The sequence below is a fragment of the Lemur catta genome, chromosome 8 (genome assembly GCF_020740605.2).
Source record: "Lemur catta isolate mLemCat1 chromosome 8, mLemCat1.pri, whole genome shotgun sequence".
Lineage (NCBI taxonomy): Eukaryota > Metazoa > Chordata > Mammalia > Primates > Lemuridae > Lemur > Lemur catta.
In genome coordinates this window covers 56325248-56344178 of record NC_059135.1, presented here as the reverse complement: position 1 = coordinate 56344178, position 18931 = coordinate 56325248, and the positions used below count along the sequence as shown (strand labels likewise).

General features: G+C 39.7%; 1 protein-coding gene across 1 annotated transcript in view; it reads right to left on the bottom strand.

The window, feature by feature from the left end:
• Positions 1–18931, bottom strand: part of LRP2 (LDL receptor related protein 2) — a 195954-nt gene that overhangs the window by 28916 nt on the left and 148107 nt on the right. The window contains exons 53-63 of the mRNA XM_045558741.1: positions 15785–16008; positions 14250–14427; positions 12683–12879; positions 11723–11968; positions 10880–11008; positions 9789–9908; positions 8469–8585; positions 7623–7739; positions 6625–6762; positions 4572–4694; positions 1990–2118 (exon numbers count right to left, since the gene is read on the bottom strand). Coding sequence (XP_045414697.1) covers positions 1990–2118; positions 4572–4694; positions 6625–6762; positions 7623–7739; positions 8469–8585; positions 9789–9908; positions 10880–11008; positions 11723–11968; positions 12683–12879; positions 14250–14427; positions 15785–16008 — 1718 coding nt within the window. The remainder of the gene's footprint in view (positions 1–1989; positions 2119–4571; positions 4695–6624; positions 6763–7622; positions 7740–8468; positions 8586–9788; positions 9909–10879; positions 11009–11722; positions 11969–12682; positions 12880–14249; positions 14428–15784; positions 16009–18931) is intronic.

Here is an 18931-nt window from a genome sequence, read left to right as displayed (position 1 = left end):
ACTACTAGACAGAGAAACAGCAAGTCGATATATCTTTATAGTCACATAAATAATATTTGCAACCTGAGATTTGCTTTTCTTTATATCTGACTGGTGCTAGAAAAATGTTAATGTCTTTCTCTTCCTGGAAATTTGCTAAAAGAATAGATTTTAGGTGCTCTTACCACAAATAAAATAAAAATAAAACAGTAACTACGTGAGATTAAGGATATGTTAATTTGCTTGACTATAGTAATACTTCACTATGTATATCAAAACATCATGCTGTACACCTTAAATTTAAAAAAAAATCAAACATGTATCCCAAACACCACAGGGATCCTTTTGGAGAAGAAGAAGAAGAGGAAGGAAGAGGAGGAAGGAGGAAAAAAAAAGAAGGGCAAATAGATTAGCAGCACCCAAGAACTGATATTTTAAATAAGAATCTTATGCCTCAAATTATTAGCCCACATTCTTTGCTAAAACTGGGTTTAAAAAGAAAAAAAAGAAAAAAATTGTTAGCCCACAAAAGACTGAATTCCATATCACATATCCACTAAATACATGAAAAGATAAGCTACTTCCATACCCGAACTAATATCTGTGCTTATTTCCTTTAAGTAAACCTTGGTTTTAATTAAATGCCATTTGAATAAGAGTATTGTAGTTGATTTTAAACCTTTTAACTGCCACAGGCAACTAAAAGAGAAACCAGTGTTTGACCCAAGTCCAACCTGGAAATACTCCAAACTCCTGGGATCTTTCACATATCAGTCTCTGGGTGTCAGAACCCAAATCTGCCATCCAGCTTTGCAAATGCTATCATGTTCATGCTTTAAAAGTATTTAATTAAGTCACTTCATTCTGTCAATAACTCCAAGGCCCACTGAGAAGGTATATATAATAAATGGCAAACCAACTCAGCATGGCTGGTTATTCACACCCCTTTGTAACTCACGAAGGAAAAAAGTTGACAGAAAATCCTTTAGCTGCCTTAGAAAAAATTGATTAAAGCCCGAGAAGTTGAAAGCACATGGAGCCAATTAAGATGACTAAGTCAAAGGCTTCTAGAGTTTGAAGAACTCTCTCCTTTTTCCTGTGAAGAAACCAAGGCCTGGAGAGGTCACCAGTGGCACAGCTTGTGGCAGAGGGACTAGAGACCAGCTCTCCTGGCCTGGACTCACATGACTGTTCAAGTTCTACCTCTGCCATTCTGGGTGACCTCAAGCAAGTCACTTAAGATCCCTGAGCTTTATTATATAGATAGGCAAAATCAGCAACCCAGTGTGGCTAGCTTGGATAACGTCTTAGATAATGTATTTGAAAGCACTTCATGAGCCATAAATAAACTACAAAGGCCTGAGTTATTAACATGTCATTCCAACATTTCCATCAAAATATTGAGCAGAAACTATTCCTCGGTCATGTTCATCATCCTTTTCCTACACAACGTTCTCCTTCTACTTTAAAAATAAAAATAAATGTTCCTACTAAGGTCCCCTGTGGCATTCCCATTTTGATCAACTCAGAAGATTTTCCAAGTGCCAAGGATACTGCATTTGGCTTAAGATTTAAAAAATGTACAGACTAGTAAAATACGTAGCTTTAAGGTGCTATGAGACACCTGGTGAACTGGGAAGAGGGTATGCTCTGCAGTTAGGCAGACCAGAGTTCAAATTCTAACTCTACCTCTTAATGACAGTAAGACTTGGTCAATTTATTTAACCTTTAAGTCAGTTTCCTCATTTATATACTAAAAAAAGATAATAACACACCTAACTCATATGATCGTCACAAGGATGAAGTGCAATAACCCACATAGAACATCTGGCACAATGTCTGGTAGAGAATAAGTGCTCAATCACAGATAGTTATGGGCTTGACTGAAATTCAGAGCACAAAGCAAATTAAAAAGAAATATGGGTTCATTATCTACTCTATATTACTGAATACTTTAATTAGGTAAACCTGAGTTCCTACCATGAAGTATAAAAATAAGTGTTTACTTACTGCAACCCATTTCATCAGAAAAGTCACCACAGTCATTGATATCATCACATACACTGTCCTTTGGAATGCAACGCCCATTTTCACACTTAAATTCATCTTCTATACAAGGTTTAGGGGTTGGTTTTCTACCTGTAACGTAAGAACAAGTTAATGTCAAAACTTTTTCTTCTGTGAAACAAAGTGCTTTCTTCTGTGACAAAGATAGTTATTGCTTACCAAATAAACAAGTGCTTCCCAACATTTCCCAGTCTCCCTTGCAGCTGGGTTAGGACCATGTGATTGGTTCTAGCCAATGGGCTGTTGAGTTGGAAGTGTCATGTGACACTACTGGGCTGAAACATTGAATGCCCACATGCCTCGTCCATGTCTCTGACACTGCCACAGCAACCTTGGAAGCTTGGAAGCCATGTGCTCCAGGTGGCATAGTTACAAGATGGAGGAGGGTTGTGCAACCTATGTGGCCTTTATATGAGTGAGAAATAAGTCTTTGTTATGTTACACCACTGACACTTTGGGATTTATTGGTTGCAGGAGCTAGTATTAATTACTCTGAATGATAAACAAGGAAAAACTTTTCAAAGGGTAGAGTAAGAGACAATGAGGGACAATTGGACACGGGTTCTTCTCCAGAGAAGAATGATGACCTAATCAATAAATTTCCTCCACTCCCCATAGTAGGGGCCTTCACAATGGCTGCACAGGGTGGCCATATAATTTATCTCCAATCCAGTATGCTTTTGAAAGTGAAGGCAGTGCTATTAATTATTCCACCAGGACAACAAACATAAACCAGGACTGTCCTACGCCAACATGTGTCATCCTAGCCCAGTGGCACTTCAAAATTGTTACAGACTGGTGACTGCGATGTGTCTCTAATTCTTTCTTTCCATTGGGAGTGTTTATTTCTATTGTGTTGCCCAAGTTCTACCACTGTGTACTGGGGGCAGGTGGCACAGATAAAACTAGTCTATTAGTTTACAGATATCCAAACCAAGAGGAACCATATCTGGAATTGATGGAGTGAATACCGCCCATCACCCGGACATCCTAGATTTCAGTTACTGAATGGGACTTCGAGCTATATCCCTCAGGGAGGGGCTGAGGGTGTTCTGTGTGAGAGAAGAAAAGCATAAAGGGATATTTAATGACACAAGGGTATAGTGTGGAAGAAAGAATTGGTGCTCACTAAATATCCAGGCACTTCCCTGTACTTCCCAGTCTCCCTTGCAGTTAGATTGGGGCCATGTGACTAGTTCCAACCAATGGACTGTGAGCAGAAGCCATATCTGTCAATTCCCAGCCCAGGAAGTTAGAACTTCGGTGCCTCCACCACTTCTCTCTCCTCCTGTCTTGAAGACTATGTGTCTCTGATGGCATAAGCTTAGGATGGAGGATGGCTGCTTGACCTGCATCATATTTCACATGGTGAGGAAGAAACCTTTGCTGTTAAGCCATTGAAATGTTGCAGTTTGCTTACTGTGATGGCTGGCAGCGGGTCCTCTAACTAAAACCCTGTTTCCTGAAAGAATAAAAATTTACTGCTCCTTTTTTCCACTCTGAGATTTGAGTATGTGCTATAAATGCCTTGCTCCATAAAAAAAAAAAAAAGGCATTATTAGTAGGGGAAAAGGAAAGAGAACTGGTAAGGGGAAAACCTGCTCAAATTTTTAAAAAATGTTTTATTTCTGGGTTTTCATCCTTTTGTGCTATACCTCAAATAAGCATATTAACAATGCTATGGCCACAGATTCATCTCTATCAATAATAATTAATAATAATTGGGTACAAACTTGAATGCTGCAGTAGTGTCAATGTACTTCCTAACACAGTAATATCTTTTTGGGGGGGAAAGTAATTGGAGGGAAGGGAAATAAATTTCCTCACTGACATTTTTCTAGGCAAATTAAATTGCCCAGAATATTGATCAACTCTCCTCTTCAATGGATAGACTTTAAAATATTCTCAACATACAGGAAAAGCACAGATAGCTTAATACCTAAAATATTAAATGCAGCCAGTTTGAAATTTCTATCTTAAACTAATTTATCATTTTTCTCTTCTGGGAAATAAACTTTCATTTTCAAGAAGGATATTCGATAAGCTCTGTTAACACCATTGCTGTCTTACTCAACATGATTTTTGCAATTGGGCATCAAGCAGGAATATCTATTCACATGCCTAGATAAGCAATTAGCAAGTCTAGTCTGAATAATGACCAAACCTCATCTTGGAGAACAAACCATTCATTTGTCAAGTGTGACTCAACCAGTATTAAGTGTTTGTTCTCACTGTCTTATAAAAAAGGAAGGGGAAAAAGCATAGTAAATGTTTATACAAAGACTGAAAAAGTAAGGGATGCGACAACATTTCCACCCAAATGAGATAGGAAGAAGTGGATGGGGTTGTATCTGAGTAGAGCATGTGTTTTTATGGTCTTGTAAACAGTTATGTCAACAGACATCTGCAGTCATGGGTCCAACGCAAGCCTCTGTAGAACAAACTGAAATCCCAGCAGTACATTCTGCAAACTGCAGACAATTGGGGGCCTTCATTTTTCCGTCTCCCTTTTGACTTTTACTTACAGTGCTCTTCTTTCTCATCGGTTCCATCTCCACAGTCATCCAAACCGTTGCACACCTCATGGCTGTAAATACAGCGATTGTTGTCACACCGGAAACGGCCTGGTGATTCACAGGGAACACTTGCTGAAAGGAAAGACAGGAAAATGAAATTAGAAATTAAGAGTAGAATGTAAGTGTCAATATCTGAAATACTCCTAGGCTTGCTTCATTCATTCATTCGTTCACTCATTTGATTGATCAATCAACAGATACATCTTGAATATCTCATATACACCACTGCACTGTGGTAGGTACTAGATATGATGGGAAACAAAGTTCCTTATCCTCGTGGAACTTTCATTGTAGCAGAGAAACAGACTTTACAAATTAACCATTTATAGCTGTGAAGCACCTACTGGGGGGATCTGATATACATCAGGGGAGGAAGGGTTGGAAGAGGCTTCCTATGGATTCTGAGTTAGAAAGGCAGGTTTCTGGACCTCACTGCGGCTGCAGTGAGGAGGACAATGGGCGCCATGAGGCTAGAGAGGCTGGCAGGACTATACATGGCCTTTGGGGTTGATTAGTGTGAAACATCAGATCCCAGGGCTGGCTCTTGGAAATATTGTTAATAGAACTACTACTGTAAGAATTATTTGCCATGAAAGCCCAGCACAACGTTATAAAACAGTGTTGGTCATTTCTTAACATGGCTGTGTCCCTGACTCTCCAAAGTTTATTTTTACTAGCTATGGGCATTTTATCTTATGGACAGAAGCAACTTCCTAAGTATTTCTTCGAAACTTAAATATGCCTAAGATATTTTTCAAGATTCATTAAGTTAAAAACAAAACAACAAGACTAGTTCCTAACAAGTAAAGAGGTGGCAAGAAAAATGTTGGGATGCCACAGTGAATATATACTGTGCACTAATTCAAGTTCTCTGGGAAGGAAGGGGAATACTCTGACCTATCATTTTCATGAGTCAAGTCTCTGGGCTAAAAATGAGTAGTGATGAATCTCGGAAAGGGAATGCAAAAGGCAATGTGAACTTCGGAAGCAAGTCAGACTGGGAGCTAAGAGTTTCAGCAGCATTGTTTCTAGAGGCCCCTTCTCCTGTGTTGAAGGCTTGTACTTATATAAAATCTTTAAGCCTTAGTTTGTATCAGAATCACCTGAAGGGCTCACTAATGCATAGATTGCTGGGCCCACTGCCAGAAATTCAGACTGGGTAGATCTAGGGTGCGGCCCATGAATTTGCATTTCCAACATGTTCCCAAAGGATACCAGTATTCCTAGTCCACTGAGAATATTGCACCAGAGTTTCTCCAGTGACTCAAAGCATATAGCAAAATGATTGAAACAAACTATTTTCTTTCACTTTGTCAAAATCAGTAGTTCTTGACCAGGGGACTAAACTAAAAAGCTAAGGAGTTTTTTAAAAATACATATGCACAGGCCCCATCCTTGGAGACTCTGCTTCTTTAAGTCTAACCATAGGGTGAGACCAGGGCATGTGATTGAGACACTCCTCCCCCACTGATTCTGACGTGTACCCACATTGAGATTCACTGGCTTAAAAAATAAATATGCATCATTCAACAAGAGGCAGTTAGATGGCCTTAAATTATGATGTTAAAGAGAAGTGACTTTAAAGATTAAGTCAGTCTTACAATTTTCTGACAGTGTTCCAGGAAGCTCTAGGGGTTTGGACAGGAGACTTCGAGGGAAACCAAAAGTAGGACGGAGCAGGACGGGTACAACCTCCTCCATACTCCTCCTTGGGCTTCAACCACCGTAGACCTGCCCCTATGTATGCACACCGGGTTTCCAAGCAAGATTTCTCTAGAATAAACTGTTTTCTAAGGCTATAAAATATTTAAAACCATGGCGGTTTGCCCAACCTTCTCAAATTACAGAGAAAGAACTGAAGCGGGAAGACCAAGTAAAACCACAACAATGCTAATAATTCAAAAATTACACAACTGCCCCCAGGATTACTTGCTGTATGTAAGAAACACTGAGACTATGCCAGACAACATGCTCCCATTCACTCCATTTCTCTTCCTCTTACAGCACAGATGAAGTTCTTCATCAGAACCATCGCCACAGTCGTCATCGCCATCACATTTCCAAAACGGCTGGACACAGACATGGTTTTTACATTGAAACATAGTAGCCTGGCAGTACGCACCGTTGGGAAAGCGAGTGGCTGTTGTGGGGGGAGAGACACATTCAAATTATTGTGCAAATTGACTAGTGTTGGAAAGCTTTCTGGCTATTTCTCCTTTGGCTCCTGCCATTACAGGCTGCTCTTCCTTATTCATCAGGATGTACTGCGGCCTTAACCTTTCTGAGGGTGTGATGGACTATGTCTTAAGAACAGTTGTCCAGGCTCAGCTTCTCAATGACATGAATCATCCCATGGACAGCACTGGACTTTGTCTCTGCAAGCAAGTGCAACTCTTCAGCTGTGGCAGGACTGAATTTACCCACACACATTCATAGAGTCTCTTTGAAACCAGGTTTTAAGACGTGGCAACCACACCATCAACAATAACCATCATGGATAATCATCAACAGTTAATTTTTCAGTGATTCATAAAGACCAAAATTTGAGTGATCATATTACCTTTACATTTTTAATAATTTTTGTATGCCATCATGTCATTCTGAAAATTTTTAATGCCATAAATTCAACATGTTCTAATACCCAACCCAAGTTCTTTATACTAGCTTATATATGGCTTGAATATTCTTTTTTGTGACCCGAAATATTTTTCATCCAATTAATGATTTGTATATTAGCTGATGATATATAAATACTTTTGTTAGCTTGGACTACTTAATACATTCTCTGTTTAAAATACTGTTAACGAAATTGTACTTGGATGACCATCGTGAAATACATGGATGTGATGACTCAGACCCCAGGTGAACTGATAATTATCAATGGATGCCAAACAGAAAATACCTGTGGCCCTTTAATCTAAGAAGTGGTAGCTGACTAGTGTCCAAATTACTATATCTATACTTTCAGGTAAGCAGCACTACAGGTGTCTAGGGACTTACGACAATTAGCTTCATCAGAGGCATCGAGGCAGTCAGCATTTCCATCACATTTGAATTGGTCGGGCACACAGTGTCCACTCGTACACTGAAAATATTCAGGATGGCAGGTCCTCATCTCTGAAGAGAAAAGACTGTCATTCCTGGAAGGCTTTGTCATTTTCAGACAGGTATTAGGTATCTGGAGTATAGTGAGTGGCCCATCACATTCCTATCTGTGCCCTATGGCTGGTTCACAGTTTGTGGTTAGCAAAGGAACAAACCCTGAAAACTCACACTTTCCCCACTCAACACACGGAGATGAAGTACCTATCTCCCCTCTAGTAAATAATATCCAGCTCTTAAGCTTTTCCTCAGAAATCAGAATTCCCCAATTTTTAATGTTTGCTGATTTTCCTCAGACCCAACACTTAATCTGTAAGGAGCTATAAAAATCACTTGGGGTTTAGGATTCCTATCCCAATGCTCGGACCTCTACCCCCGGGAGCTAGAGTAGTGTATTTCTTAGGGCGACTTTCTGTGGAATGGCAGGAAGATCAATGTCTTCATTTGTTCACAAGGCCAATGCAAATTAAAGTCTGCTCCTAAGAAATGTTGACATTAAAATCAGATTTTTAAAAGTTCCTCACTATTTACCCCTATTATGATTGATCTAGAATTGCTGGGAGTTAAGAATAAAGCATAGAAAATACACAGCAGAAGATACTGTGTTATGTGAAGGCTATCTATCATAAAAATTACATGAATATAATTTTACTGTAAAGAATTGTATAAACACTAATTTGAAGTCCCCATTCAGTCACAGTACAAGACTCTACGGTAAGCTTCTCAGAAAACTCTGATAGTTACCACAGTCCCGCTCATCCGAGTTGTCCCCACAGTCGTTGTTATGGTCACAGAGCCAACGAGAGGGAATGCATTCATGATTGGCACACTGAAACTCACTCTCCGTGCACTGCCGGGGGACTGGAAAAGAAAAACACCAAGCCATCAGTGTGCACCAGGAATCAAACACTGGAGACACCTTTACCAGCTGGCCAAAGAGCCCTCAGTGGCCAATGCACTCCTGTGTCCCAAGCCCCAGAGCTGTGCTTGGATAGATCATTCGTCCTCCAAAACTAGACCTTCAACCTTAATTGAGTCTGTAACGAATGGCCTTTATTATAAGATTTGTCCAAAGGTGATTTGGTCTTAAATTAAGATAATTCTTTTTCTTCTTTTTTTTTTTTTGTGCCCCTCTCCCCGCTTCCCTTAAGATAATTTATTTCAAAAAATTCTAGATAACCTCTTATAGGATTCAACATGAACCTTTCCTTATAAAAAATAAAATGCCAATTGGATTACACTTTTGTGTAAGATGTTCTTAGCTGACTGATATTTGCAGGTATAATCAGCATCCTAATTCTCTCAATTGCTTAAAGCAAATGGTGATCACTTCTTACTTCCAAAAGGTAACTTAAGTTAGAAGAGATTTCATATTAGTCCATTGGAAATTGACACATAGCATGAGTCAATGATAAATGCTCAGGGCAGGACTTCATTAAAGTTGTTTCCAAAACACACCCAATTATTCAGGACTGTCCATCTGGTTTGATGTGATCTGGACCTTTGGCTTCCTTTCCTCAAGCTCCCTGTCCAATGCTTTGTAGTCAGCCCCCTTCAACTGGGAGAAAGGAATCAAAGCTGTCCTGTTATTTAACCATTAGCCCTCCTAAAATAATCAGCTAGTCCAGGAAGGATAATCATCCAAACACAAGTTCTCTCTTCTGCTATTAAGGTCATTTTGGGGAAAGAGCTGAAGAATCAGGGTCTTTGGGTCTTTGATCCTGATTTTCTATTTCTATTCTATTTCTCTTACTATATTTGTCCTTTATTGTGAGTCACATCAAGTTCTTTTTGGGAAAAAAATTGTGTGTAAACAAATTCAATACACAAAAGATATGCTTCTGTAAATATTTTCTTCCCAGAGCTCGATTTTAAGCATCTGAGAAGAAAATGACTATGTCTTTAGTGGAAGAGAAAGCAGAAATGTACCAACCAGCAGAAAGAGTCCAAAGAGCTGTCATCTTGCCCACCAAGGATGAATAGCATAGACAGTTGAACTACGTACAAACAGCAAATGTCAAAGCTCTGGTGACACATGAGGATCATAGAACTCTGAACACTCACCACAGCCTTCCTCATCCGAGTTATCTCCACAGTCATTTTGCCCATCACATTTCCAGCGAAGAGGGATGCAGTGGTGATTTTTACAGCGGAAATCCCCTGAAGGATGGCATGTCACGTCCTCTGCAAAGCAGTCATTGCAAAGACTTCATAACCCAATGGTCAAGAAATGCACAAAGTGGCACTGGCTTCCTTGTGAGACAGTCTGAGAATTATGTCACCACATTCCTGAAGCTCCCAGAGAGAGGAATGCCAGAAAGATTCATTGCCAATATTCCTAACCTACCTTATTGCTTGAAACTAGATTCATTCCCTTCTGTAGAAACTGTTCAAAAAATGAATTGGTATCTGATTTGTAATTTGCAACAAAGGCCTGGGAAGATAGGCTAAATTGATGTCACAACAAATACAATATCTCTATCACATTGTCTTCAGTGGATTAGACTCAGTGTTATTAAAATAACCCATCATCTTCCTTGTCTCTCTTCCAATTAAACCCAACACACACACACACTCACATTTTGGTTTTAAGTTCGAGTATATGCCTGATCTTGACAAATTCCATATTTAGTCTTTTGTCCCTAAAATCTTCCCACGTTGTCAGAGGGACTACGGCTATCCAATAGATGATATGGAAAGTTGGAAAGACATTCAGAATATGAAAATTCCCAAATAACAAATAGTCTGATTTAGAAATATCCTTTTTAGAGACAGATACCAAGTCTTTTCTCTACCTCCCTTATGCCAATTTCAATCAATCTATAAGATTAGACAAACAATTTAAACTTGTCAAGTATGAATAAGAACTTTATGTTTGGGAGAAATTACACAAGTTTCTAACATCTTAACAGTGTCTTCCTCAACTATAGCATCCTTTGGGGTGGAATGTCATTGAAGATGATATAAATTAAATTCCCCCAATAACCCTGAAAAATGCTACAAAAATATAACATGTTATTAGAAGAATTAACAAAAGGGTTTTTTGTTTTTTTACAGAAGTAAACAAAGAAAAGACGACATAGGAAAGCAAGTCCACTCTCCTCTCTCATTTAATAGTCTGCTTGTCATTCCCCCACCCCCTGCAGCCCTCCTACCGCAGCCTTGCTCATCACTGTTGTCCCTGCAGTCATCGACACCATTGCACAGGGCAGACTTGGGAACACAGCGGTAATTTGTTCGACAGCTGAATTCTGTAATGTTGTTGCAGCGATAGGCAGGGCTCACTGAAAAGTGAGCAAAAAAATGAAAAAAACAGAAAAGTCAGAACTGAAGGCATCAGAAGGTACTGCAGTTGTCACATCTTGTCATACCGAGGACATGGTGCTGACAAGTAACAATTACCCTGTTACCAGTTAAATTGACTCTGGCAACACGTATCTGTGTTAGATGTGATCTGTTTACCATGAGCAGAAAAACAGAGTCCTGAGCCTCCTTACTATCTCAGCACCACTCACGTGTTTTGCAGTATAACTTTGTCGGGGGAGAAAGGATTGGATTTGAAGTAAAAAGCCTGGGGCTGAAGTGTTAGTGTTGCCACTAAATAGTAATGGGACCATCCACTTAATGGGAGCCTCAATTTCCTTGTCAGCAAAATGGAAATTGGTTAGTAACCACCTTCCCTACCTCATAATGTTTCTCTGAGGCTCAAATAACAAAGCACTAGATATACAAAATGTACGTTCCTGGCATCATATTATGGACGGTTAGACATTTCGTGTCTCAGAAGGAGGTATTCGCCACTTCTGAAACAGGGTCTGGTTCAACCTGCCAGCCATACAGCTACACTTTGCATTGCAATGCCAGAGTTTGCAGAGAGAGCCAGGAGAGAGCATCCCATGGGGCTGAAGCAGGGGACTCTACGTCCTCTCTCAATCCACATGAAGGTTCTCCATGTCTCCCTGCCCCGGTCATGCCTTGTCCCTCCCACAAGAACTTACTGCATTCGTGAATGGGCTCGTCCGAGTAGTCTCCACAGTCATTGTCTACATCACACTTCCAGTCCTGAGGGATACAGCGGCCGTTGGCACATCTGAACTGGCCTGGCCGGCAGGTCCTGCTGGCACAGTGGGAACTGTCTTCATCTGAGTTATCCCCGCAGTCGTTCATTGAGTCACACTGCCAGTATTCTGGGATGCAGCGTTTGTTGGCACACTGCCATTCATTGGACTCACACTTGTGATTCTCTGCAAGCAGGGACATTTGGTTATCAGCTTCGAAGCCATCCAGAATAGAAGGCCCTAATTTATGCTGATGAATCCTGGAGAACTTGACTGTAATTTATTTTAGGGGACTTCGGACCTAATGTGCTTATTATCAACCAGTACTACTACGTGGGCAGGTATTCCTTTCATTATTACTGTCTCCCAAATTCTTAAGTATCTTTTTCTTGCATACATAATTGAGGGATAAGGATTAAATCCCCTGTTCTGTTAAATACACCTTGTCCTGTCCCTGTTCCCCTGTTGGACCTGGTTTTCAAACTTTGTGTTTATTGCTGTTGTTGATATATGGTTTTTAGTTTGGAGGGTTTTTTGGGGGGGTGCCTTTTAAAATGGAAACATAAATCAGTATTACAGCTGAGAGTCCTTGTGTAAAATGGGGTTGGGAAACCCTCACTTCATCCTCAGTGTTAGCTCTTAAGGAGGATTCAATGCCTAGCACAAGGTGAAGAACCACCAATACAGACAACTTATGATCTACTTCAACCATCTGCCTTGTAAAGACCTTAGGATTTTTAAAACAATTTATAAAAAAGGAGATAGAGGGGACCATGAGTTTTCTCCTAGGACTTTGAACTTGTTTCTGGTTTATGACAGTCAGGAAATCCCCCCTCAGAATCGTGATGGTTCACAATGAGACAGAAGTGGGCAAAGGAGGCATAAAGCAATTCAACACACCACAGAGAAAAGGGTCTTCATCAGAGCCATCGGGGCAATCTTGGCGAGCATTGCACAGCGTCTGCGGGCTGGTACAGTTGCCATCCTTGCACTGGAACTGGCCCTGTCGGCAGTAGCGCTGCGGGCAAAGGATCATTTCATCAGAGCCATCCGAGCAGTCTCTGTGTCCATCACATTTCCACCAGATAGGAATACACCTGCACAGAGAAAATAGAGCACTTTCTAGCAAAGCGTGGTGCGGGCGGGGGGAAGACAGCTATCTGAGGAGAAGAAGTCAACACAGAATTCCAAGTAATGGCATGAGTTCTCTCATGACCCTAGAAGAGGACCAATTCAATCTCAATTACTGTGGTGTATTTTCAGAGAAAACATAATTTGATGAGATGGAACAGGTTTGCTAAGACCGAAATACATACTTAAAATATGTGTTGAGTATGATGATTAAATTCCTTCTACAACAAACAATGGAGTTGGTATTTTGAGCTGTGGTTCTAGAAGCAGTGATTGGTTGAGATTGTCTGCAGGGTGATATTATCAAAGACATACGGGTATTGGTTGGGAAACTAGAGGGCACTAACAATTTTTGAGTGCCTATGTCATGATAGGTGCATGTTAGATTCTTAATCTCCGATATTCCATCACCACAATAATCTACCTTGCATCTCAGATGCTATGATCTAGTAACGTCTCTCTCCATCCCACTCTCTGACTCAGTTCCCGAAGTCTTTAATGGCCTGTGGACATGGTTAGAGAAATAATCTGTGGCCATGTTTCATAGCAGAGACAGATGCTCAAAAATGGACTTGAACGTGAAACCCTAGATCTTCTGGCACGGGTAACTAGGGAGGTAGGCTCCCATAGGTGTGGAAAAGACAGTGAAATTCCATCACTCCTAAGGGCTAGTTTTCAGTACACACATATATACTCTGGCCCTGACACTCAGGACAATTTATTAGAAGAAAAACATAGTTTGTTTCCTCTCTATGGATGCTTGCAAAAATAGGACTGACAGTTTTGTTAACAAATTCCTTCTATTTTTTTTTTTTTTTTTTTTTTGAGACAGAGTCTCGCTTCGTTGCCCAGGCTAGAATGAGTGCCGTGGCGTCAGCCTAGCTCACAGCAACCTCAGACTCCTCGGCTTAAGGGATCCTACTGCCTCAGCCTCCCCAGTAGCTGGGACTACAGGCATGCACCACCATGCCCGGCTAATTTTTTCTATATAGATTTTTAGTTGGCCATATAATTTCTTTCTATTTTTAGTAGAGAGGGGGTCTCGCTCTTGCTCAGGCTGGTCTCGAACTCCTGACCTCGAGCAATCCACCCGCCTCGGCCTCCCAGAGTGCTAGGATTACAGGCGTGAGCCACCGCGCTCGGCCATAAATTCCTTCTATTCATGGAAAGAATTATCTAAAATTGGAGATTGACAATCTTGATGTGTTCCACATGAACTGAATTAATTAATCCAAAATCTTGGTTCATTAGAAAACTCCCATCCCCTGGAGCCTTGAAGTTCAACATCTGTCCAAGGGATAAAAAGGCCCTGGGGAGAAGGAAAAGAGAGCCTCACTTTTCATTGTTAGCACACAGGAACTGGGTGCTGGAGCACGTGGGCTGGCAGTAGCTGCTGCCTCTCAGAGGGAGGGTGTGGAAGTCATCTGGACACTCGCAGGTGAAGCCTTCTCCTCCTGCTTTGATGAGGCAGAGATGAGAACAGCCACCATTGTTGGTACCACAAGGATTGTCCACTGGTGAAAAAGAAAGAAAATATGTATTCATTTGCTTAAAAGGAGTATCAAGCACAGATTAGCTGATTACCCACCTTGGCATGATGATCATCACCTCTTAGTGAAAAATAAAAATAATTATCCAAGTTTTATGCTTTTTCTAAAAGCTCATAAATGGGACAGATGAGAGTGCTATATAAACAACAACCTTATGCTTTGAGAAAACTCATTTATGTGCTACCAGAAGTGAGGCACATCCACTGGTGTTTTTGACTAAAAAACATGTGTATCTTAAAGTCCTGGGAAAGCAGGCAGTAAACTTAGCTTACATTTATGTGCCCAGAATCTAAGTGAAAGTTTTTGTTTCCAGCAGATGCTATATTCATCCCCTCATTCTAAGGATACAGGAAACAGAAGTTTGGCCAAGATTAATAGGAATAGATAAACTAAGTAACACCTTTACTCATTTTCTGGGTCAACACTTAGAGGTGAAGATTAACTTGAACTTCTAATGATATGAGGAATATTAATGTCCAGAAAGAAATACTAGACATCTCTATTTTACTAATTCTCATTTTTCCTTACTCCCAGGTTTACCATGTTTTAGCCAAACACCACAGCAAAGCAGACCCACAAAAGCCAGTCTATCCCCAACACACACTCCAGACCTTTGCTAGATTATCTCTAAGTTTCTAACATGGCTTTCATTGCATGAACAGGAATATAAGTTCACAAACAAATAAAATTAGATTCTCCAACTTATGAGACACTAAAATGCATTACTCTCGATGTTATTATCTTCTAGAAGTTGAGAATAACATCTATTTGATATATAATGCAATGTCATACACAAATAGACATTTAATAGATGTTTTATAATGACTGTAATTTTCTTTTAAAGCAGATTGATCTTGGTATTAAGAAATGATTATTAATTTCTTAGGTGTCATAATTGCATTATGGTTATATAAGGAAATGCCCTTAGTTTTCAAAGGTGCTTTCCTAAGTCTTTAGGGCTGAAATGTCATATTTTTAACATACTTTAAAACACCTCAGTCTTCCCACCAAAATGGATAAAGTAAACATGACAACATAAAAAGTGTTAAATCTTATCAAAAACAAAAACAAAAAAACCCCACAGATTGATCTTTAAGAACAGGGTAAGATTTAAGAAAGAGTTCTAAGTAGTCTTTCCAGGGTATGGGGAATAAATTCTAAAGATATTTGCATACTCTCAACTCTCAGCATGTGTTTTAGAGAAAACACTAACAAGTAACAACAAACCCTTTGTAAATAACAATATCCATGCTTATAGAGACAAGAATGACATGCACATAACCTGAGGCAATGGTGCCAGTCTCCTCAATCATCCACTCACCAATTGGCTGCCTGTAGGGATGGTACACATGGATATCAAATGGTCTATGTGTTGTGTTCACCAGCATCATCCTATTTGATCCATCGTATTTGTTTCCCTTTTCAACTGTCCTTGTATTCCAATCTGTCCAGTAAATAGTGTCTTCAAAAATGGTAACAGCAAAGGGGTGAGGCAGTGTCCCATCATACACCGTGTGTCGATGGTGGCCCTCCAAATCGGAGTACCTGTGGCAGTAGGAAGAAATAGTCACTCGATGAAGAAGACAACCCCTCTCCTCTAATGACTTTCAGGACAAATGAATGAACAAATCAATAAATAAAATTCTACCTCCTAGAGATAACTGAAGTTCAGTTCCTCCCCAAAACTCTTAGTCTTTAATTAAAACAAAACCTAAACTTAAAGGATTTATTTTAACTGAACAAAAGATGCAAAAGTTGAAAGGGTGCTCAAAATGCATAGGAGTAGCCACAGGAGTTTCAACAATATCTAATTCCTAACCACAGCTGCTTTCCTGCAGATGCAGCTAGTATGGCTGTTGTAGGTTTATAAGCGCTTATGCTGATGTTCTCCAATAAGCACCCTTCTGAAATCCTGGGGTGAACACCATTCTTGTTTCCTAAGTCACTGGAATAAAGCAGAGGATAGCAATATAGAGCTGGAATTCCAACTTCTCATGAAGATTTCAGGAGAGAAGCTATTCTAGGATAGGTGGGTTCTCAGTACAACCTGAGGGGAACACAACTTACAGGCCTGCAGAGAGTTAACTTTGCATACACCAGCAGCATGTTTATTATTAGTCATGCCATGGGCACTATTAATGAACATTTTTCCAGATGAATAAACCTCCAGGGAAGGTTCTCTGATTTCAAGACGATACAGAACATCCACAGCCAAATTTCCAAGTCCTAATGTCTCATTACTACGAGTCTATGTCAGAAGTCATTTCTAAAATACTGACATTTTAATATTTAAAAGTTTTGGAACATAACCTAAAACTCAAACAAGAGGTAGAATGAGCTAGCAACTAAGAAACTTGATAATGTTAGCTATGTGATGTTAAAAATATTTCCCAAAATATCATAATTTATGGTAACTTATAGAAGCCATAGGAAAATGTGAAGACCTGCTTGGCCTCTGTTGCTAAGAATGCACGTAAATGACCAGAACTTAGTCACCAACTGTCTTTTTTAAAATCATAGACCAGAAAGTAGTCCTGAGACCTTCCCTTCCAGTCCTTGCATGATCTGTGTAGAGATCTCAGACACCTCTATGATTATATTTTGTCAAGAGTAGAACCACAGGCACAGCTCTAATGATATGTCGGTGCATCCCAAGATGTATAAGGAAGCAGTTGGATGCTCTATAAAAATGTATTGCTTTATGTATTCTGTGCAATATTTTTTTTTTAATTTTTTTTGAGACAGAGTCTCGCTCTTTTGCCCTGGCTGGAGTGCCGTGGCGTCAGCCTAGCTCACAGCAACCTCAAACTCCTGGGCGTAAGCAATCCTACTGCCTCAACCTCCCGAGTAGCTGGGACTACAGGCATGTGCCACCATGCCCAGCTAATTTTTTTCTATATATATTTTTAGCTGTCCAAATCATTTCTTTCTATTTTTAGTAGAGACAGAGTCTCACTCTTGCTCAGGCTGGTCTCGAACTCCTGAGCTCAAACGATCCGCCCACCTCGGCCTCCCAGAGTGCTAGGATTACAGGTGTGAGCCACCGTGCCCAGCCTGTGAAATATATTTCTGAATGCATTGCTACCTCTCCAAGAGGAGGTCAAGTCAACATGGGTACATGAATATCAAAGGATCATTCATTCCCAGGTCACAGTGCCCAATATTATGATTTTACTTTTAGACTGAAACTTAACTGCCTGAATTTTAGAATCCAGCTATGCAAATAATCTGGGTCAGATCTTATCAATAAGTGAACAGAATATTAAGCAGCTAGAAAATTTTCTTGCTTCTAATGCTTTCAAAAACACTGTCTATATGTACACTGTCCATTTCAGTTAAACCTACTAAGCTTTCAAAACCAAAAATAGTCTACAAGACTCAAAGGACAATGCAAGTCCAAAGAGGAAGTTGTTGAAGCTTCTTTAAACATCTTGATAATTCTGATACAAGATGAAATTGTATGGGAAGCTAACTCAGCTCTTTGATACTCCTTTCAAGAGAGGATACACATATTGGGGAAGGACTGAGGGTCTCACTATTAGTGTATCACATTACAATGATACAAATAAACTAATTTGTAATATTCTGCTGATTCTGACAAAAGTTGGTCTCTACCCTAAGAGTGAGTTTGTATCTCCTATGGTAAATTCTGCAGTGAGAATGCTAAGGGCTACCTTAGTATATCAAATGAACCAATTCAACAAAAGAGAGTTAACCATGTCTGCTATGAACACAGGAAGAAAGAGTACTAGCATTGTGTGCCAGGTATTCGTTCTTTCTCAGTGGCATGTTCCAAAAAAGTATAGGGTTAGAGAACTTCAAAACTTTCTACGGTGACTTTGGCAGAAAAAATAAGTGTAATAAAATGACAGAATTTCTAAAAGCCTTTGAAATAGTTCTACTGAATTAATGGTACTTCTATGCCTTTGAACACAATAGGCTGTACCTAGATACGTATTCATAAATGCTTCCCAGAAGACATTACTATGGTCCAATTAAGCCATAACTAGCAATGCCCCAAAATAAACATGTACTGGTTGATTAATAAAGTATATTATCATTTTTACAATGACTTTTTCATTGAATAGTATATTTAACATACTTTAAAAAATTATCCTATCGCCAGAAAGATGTGAATGCATTATCATATTGAATTTATGCAAACAGACTCTACTGCTTCATAAAACACTACCTTGTACTTAATCATAGATGCACCAAAATATTTTAGGGAAATTCTTACCAACACTTTTGCTATTTTCTTTTTCTCAAACACTAAAATCTATTAATCATATATTTGGGAAGGGAGAATGAAGTAAAGAGATAAGAAAATTAAGATGAGTTGACCAATAAGCTGACTACCATAGGGAAGAGATTATTAGCCCCATTTTCTAGATGAAAAAAATAATAAGTGAAAGCACCAGGCGATACCCCGATCTGTATGACTTTAAAATTCACACTCTCTCTATAT